This window comes from Quercus lobata, chromosome 11 (assembly GCF_001633185.2).
Source record: "Quercus lobata isolate SW786 chromosome 11, ValleyOak3.0 Primary Assembly, whole genome shotgun sequence".
NCBI classification, from domain to species: domain Eukaryota; kingdom Viridiplantae; phylum Streptophyta; class Magnoliopsida; order Fagales; family Fagaceae; genus Quercus; species Quercus lobata.
In genome coordinates, this window is record NC_044914.1 from 32386198 (window position 1) to 32392163 (window position 5966).

Below are 5966 nucleotides of genomic sequence, written 5' to 3' on the forward strand. Positions count from 1 at the left end.
GGTGGAAAAAAAACAGGCAGCCTTGGAGCACTTGGAGCAGAGAGATGCTATAAGGTCAGGACATTGTATGACATACCAAATAATGTGTTAAACCACAATGCCAAAAAAACAAAAAGAAAAAGAAAAAGAAAAATCATAGCTGAACAATGGGTAACACTCAGAATCTAGCAAAATAATATCAAACCACATAACACAAAATACATAAACAATTGGTAGAAACCCAAGAATTATGTTTTTAAAATACAATTCAACAAACTCAACAATCGGTAACATACTATATATTGTGCGTAGCACAGGACAACTAAATTTGTAATATATTAATGCCCTCTCAAATATCACACATATTATACCTAATTTCGCATGGAGCACCACCTATAATTGTTGTTCTGCCTGTTTTTGTAGAATCTGGTTATCCATGCCCCATGAAGATGGCTTTTTAAAAGCTGGGAGTGATTATTAATGAGACTCACAAGTCTTTCATGGATGGCTCCCTGCATTTAGATGAAGAAACAGAAATTAAAAATAAAATAAAATAAATTATAATAACAGAGTCACATTTATTTTAGTTTTATGAAAAACTTTGATCTATTTCAATTTTTTTGTAAATTTCAAAACAACAGCTTTAAATAAATAAAGGTAATCATATATAGTTAAAAGATGATGCTTTAAAGAAAGGTAATCATATATAGGATGATGCATATGATAATTGGAGACTTGGAGTGATGCATTTATAGATTAACTAACCTTAGATACAGCCAATGCTCCCTGAATAATAAAATTTCCAAAATTATCCTGAGCAACATTCAGAAAAACATTTGGACTACAAGTAAGTTCCATAATGATTCTATTAGAGCATTCTTCACCAAGTTCTTGCAAGCATTTCTGCACTACATGACTGCCAAATTTATTCAAGGATAGAGCTACAAATTTCCCTTCAAACTGTGCTAATATCTTTCTTGTAATACTTGGTTTTCTCAATCCAAAAAGTAAGTACTGCACCACATAGTTCCTAAAAAAAAAAAAAAACCTTTCAGGAATATTATTCAAAATCTAAACTATTATAAATGTTCCTAAAAAAAAAAAAATCCTTTTATAATCCAGAAAGTAAAAAAAGAAATAAAACTTTTATAATCCAAAAAGTAAGTACTGCAAAAAAGAAAGAAAGAAAGTGAGTACCAAAAAATATGAATTTTTTGTTTGTCAAACTGCATACAAATTGATGACTAAAAATAAAATTGATTAAAAGAGTCAGGAACATTATTCAAAATCTAAACTATTGTAAATATATGGATTGAAGATGGTCAAATGATTCAAACCCAAAAGCATCTTCTGAAAGGAGAAACGCATTTGCTACGATTTCAGCCACAATACGCTCCGTAGCTTCTCCAACGTCATAGGTTATACATTGTTGAAAAAGACAACACCCACTCTTGTCTCTCGCTATATCAACACATCTCTCTGCTATTTCATTCAGAATATGCTGCAAGTGAAAAAGGTTTAACATAAGAGATGGATCAGAATATGTTACAAAAGAAAAGTGAAAGAGGTTTAGAATCAGAGATTTATGGATGGAAGCGTGAGATAAATAAATTGCTTTGCCCACGGCTAAAAGAACACCCACCTAGATTTTATGAGTTCGTACATACAAAAGAACCAAAGGCTTCAATTATACCCATTCATTTGCCATTTGTTAATAGTAGCAAAATTAAAAAAAACACACATAATCTTTATCATAAGATCTGTATTTTAACAGTTCATTAAGTAAATTTCAATTTTAAAATTTAGAATAATTGTGATGAAAGTAGAAAAAAAAAAGTTAAATAATTGTGATGAAAGTAGAAAAAGAAAAGTTAAGTAACAATACAAAGCTGTTTTGACTTAAATTTTGAATTCCATTAAACATAAATATGATATGGAAATGTACATATTTAGTGTTCCCAAATAACAACCACGTACATTCGCAAATGGCTATTGAACAAAAATGTATATGATAGTCATTGAGATAAAAGAAGAAAGATTTTTATGTTTCGTAATAAATTTGTTCATGTGCGAACAATAAAGTTCCAAACTCTAAAAAAATTGATGTTTAATGTTCCAGAAGGGGTTAGAGGAAAAATTAAGTATATATATATATATATATATATATAGATATAGATATATATTTGATGAACTGGTTAGGGGGGAAACACCTTTTCAGACCAAGCCAACACCAGTAAAGATAGTGAAAAACAAAGTCCTCCGTACTGAAATCTTTATTTACAAAAAAAGAATATATTGAGAAAGTATCTTTGTCATAAATAATATGATTAATAGATTTCAACAACATAATATATGAATTATTTATTATTTATTTTTTTGAATTGTGACACATTAGTTATTATATTGTAAAATTTACAGTATTCCATTTCAATAACATAATAAATAAATAAATAATTTTTTGTGAATAATGAGTAAAATTTATAGTATCGTTATCACTCATTTTCTAACTCAAGATAAAACAGAGAACACTACTACGAGAAATACAATTAAATAGGAGAACCAAAAGTAACTTTTTCTGCTTTTATGTGCTAAAAAGTAAAAAGAAACTTTTATCATTTGGATACAAATTCTTGTGACTACCAGTAAGAGTTCACAAAGGGACAGATAATTTCAAGGCAAATTCTCAAAAGTGAAACAAAGGTCGCCAACTCCAAACAATTCACTCTACATTTTCTTATGGAAGATGACCTATCATTCTTTAAGTTCCATGGGGTTATGAGTTAAAAGCTATACATAAATATGTCACTAGCTACTCACTAATTTTTTACTATCTTTGTTTTTGTAAGCATATTATTGTTCTATCTTAATATATATGAAAGCCATTATAGCCCTTTCATAAGAAGAAAACAAGAATAGAAATTATATAACATCTCCATAGAACATGAAAATAGGTAGCATGTCATAATGAATGGGTAATTAAATCTTGGAAATCCGACTACCTAAATAATTCATTTAGTTTACTTTTAAAATTTTCTTCTCCCCTTCATAAAGAAAGGGATCTAATTAGTAGAGCCCTCTCATACTGCTGAATTACATGAAATTCAATGGGCCTAAATAATTGGTTTTCTTTATTTTAAATCGGTATATTTTTTTTAAATTACTGCTGACTTCAGAAATTGCACAAATTTAGGTGAAGAAAATATATTTTTTCTTATATTACCTTCATATCTTCGACGTAAGAGAAAATTTGCAAGCAATGTTTAATTACATGACAGCCATCCTTTACTTTGGTTAAGCGAAATGTGATCTTCCTTAGAGCCGATATAATTAAGGATTTCTGCTTCGGGGTTCTGAGAAGACTCAGAAATTTCTGCATAGACCTACTTCTGCAATTAAAAAAAAAAAAAAAAAACATTTTAGAGACTACAGAAATCCCAGATCAATTCCTTTAATTGTGCTAAACAGCAATGCTATTCCTTCACAATTTATTTTTTTCAAAAAAAACTAAATAACCAGTCATACCCTTGGTGATGAGTGCATATGTTAAAAAGCATTTGTTCATCACAGTTCATGGCGTGAAGATATCTAGTAATTTCTCTGTTGTTTTGTTGGAAAAGCTTCTGAACATAATTCTCGCCATACGGGTGAACCATCAACTTATGCAAAGAGCAGATCAATGGGCCCTTCAATTCCTCTGGTCGAATCCCATTTCGATTCGAAGAAGGCCTAATTGTAGAACGAAACATTTTTTGCTCATAGGACCCCCACTGTAAATCATTGCCAATAATGGGGTTTGAAGAGGCATACTGGTAATTCATTTCTGCACCAAAACTTTGGCCCAAACTTGTAGAAGAGCTTGAACTTGAACTTGAACTTTGCCGCGCAATATCACGGTAATTGGTTTGCCATGATGGTAGGTCATGAAGCCAATTACCAGTATGTCCCCTCACTGCAGACTGAATTCTCATAGTGTGTAAATGCTGCTGTTCTTCTGTATAATACGGAGGAGGAAGCCCATTTTCTCTCTCAAACTCATTGGAACTACGCCATGGAATTGAGTCAATTGACGATGTATTATCATTGGCAGAGAAGTGAGACCCACAACAAGGATCTGATAAACTGAGAGCAGTAAATGAAGTTTCAAGTAGGCCTTGTTCATGAGATCTGGTTTCATTGAAACCATTGTATGGATTATCAATCCCATCCCATGTTGGCAAACAGTACTTGGAATGGTCAAAGTCAGCAGCCAATAACGTTTGAAGAGAAGGGTTTTGACTGCGGGTAGGGTTTTGGTTTGGGGGAGATGCAGCCATGTTTTGGCTGCGGATGATGATGATGATGATGATGACAGTGTGTGTGAAATGTGAAGTGTTTTTGCGTTGCTAGGGTTATTAAATAGTAATATCAGGATGAGAAATATTAGGGAGAGAGAGAGAGATAGAGTTTCCATGAATTAAGGATAGGTTTTCATTGAATGCAGAGCTAGAATTTTTATAAGAGGCCAGGTGAGTTCAAGTTCAGCTGCGTGTCTATCTCTCTTTCCTCAAACTTCGTGCATGAATAAAAAAAATGAAAATTAAATTCTCACTCTCCACGTTTAGTCCTATTTAATTTTTTAGTATTTTTTTTAATTAACAACATTTTTAAGTTTTACCAAACATTTAAATTGTGGTTTTTAAAATTTCATTTTCAAAACACATATTTTCAAATCACTATTTTTAAAAATGCATTTTTGCAAACAATTAGCCCAAGTAGACATTAAAATTACTACAAATTTTACTACAAAGTATTTAATATCCTTAATTTCCAATGAAAATAATTCTGACATTACATTTTTTTTTTTTTTTTTTTTTTTTTTTTAAGGATAAGATTTTCCTCCAATTTAGTTTGGAGAAATCTTTTCAAACACACTACGTGTATATTTATGCACATTACTTAAATAAATCATATAACTCATTTAAAGAGTCTTGTAATTAAAAGTACACCTAAATAATCTTTAAATTGGAGGAAGTCTCATCTAAATTAGTTTGAAATTAAACCCTTTTTTTTTTTTTTTTTTTTGAGTAAGTTGGTTTAAAAGTAAACTTTTCCCTTCTTTTTTAGTAAGTTTAGAACTACAAATTTTTTCACAATTACTTAAATATCTAGCTGTTATAAATGGTAGACAATAAAGTAATATTAGTAGTGAACTCATATAATAATAATTTATTTATTTATTGTCTACCATTTATATTGAAAACTTTTAACTAATTAATAGTGGATAATTAACATTTATTGTAATTTATTTAATCTTATTTTTTTTTTCTCTCTGCAATATCATAAAATCTCTTTGCTCTTCATAATTCAGCCCCACTTCTATATACCACCAGTCCATAGCTTCCTGGCTAACTTCCTTGGGACTTTGCTCAAGCGACAATTTTGCATTCTTTGATAGAGAATATTAGGTCCTTTAGGAGGATGATTAGGTCGATTAGGTCCTTTAAGAGGATGGTTGAAGTGATTTTCCTGGTCCTTCCAACCAATAAAATGTCGTTACTTATGCAAATATGACTTTACCTATTGATTTTTTTTTTTTTTTTTGGATTTTGTAATTAGGAAGTTGACTCACAAACCTACATATGTTTTCTTTGTTTAGGAGTACTACTTGTAGTCATTCTAGTGAATCTAATAATTTATTGTTACAGAGATATATACCAAATTTCAGTTCATATCCTCTCCCTCTTTCCAAAATTATATTTCGTTCGGTAGCGAAATTTATTTTTAAAATTTTATTAGTTAACAAATATTTTTTTACTACTATTGACATTATTGACATGATCGGTTGTGATATATATACATACTAGTATCATGCCTATGCGATGCATGGCTTAATTAAGAATTGTGTGTAAACTAAAGAAAATAAGAAAATAGCTCCCTTCAGGCGATCTTAACCTTCCATTTGTTGATTGCCCAGTCCACCACTTGCGTGTTTGTCCCATCAGACACAT

At 30.5% G+C, this 5966-nt stretch overlaps 1 protein-coding gene across 2 annotated transcripts; it reads right to left on the bottom strand.

Moving 5' to 3' along the window:
* Positions 1 to 270: 270 nt before the first annotated feature.
* LOC115967442 (putative pumilio homolog 8, chloroplastic) lies at positions 271 to 4310 on the bottom strand. Of its 2 annotated transcripts, XM_031086536.1 has the most exons (5): positions 3502 to 4310; positions 3200 to 3365; positions 1317 to 1480; positions 745 to 1009; positions 271 to 491 (listed from the first exon to the last, which is right to left on the bottom strand). In XM_031086536.1, exons 1-5 carry the CDS (start codon positions 4290 to 4292, stop codon positions 351 to 353), a joined length of 1527 nt encoding a protein of 508 aa, XP_030942396.1. In that variant the 5' UTR covers positions 4293 to 4310; the 3' UTR covers positions 271 to 350. The 2 variants fall into 2 exon arrangements, with proteins under 2 accessions (XP_030942396.1, XP_030942397.1); XM_031086537.1 differs by lacking the exon at positions 745 to 1009 and having other exon boundaries at positions 386 to 491.
* Between the last annotated feature and the right edge of the window lie 1656 nt (positions 4311 to 5966).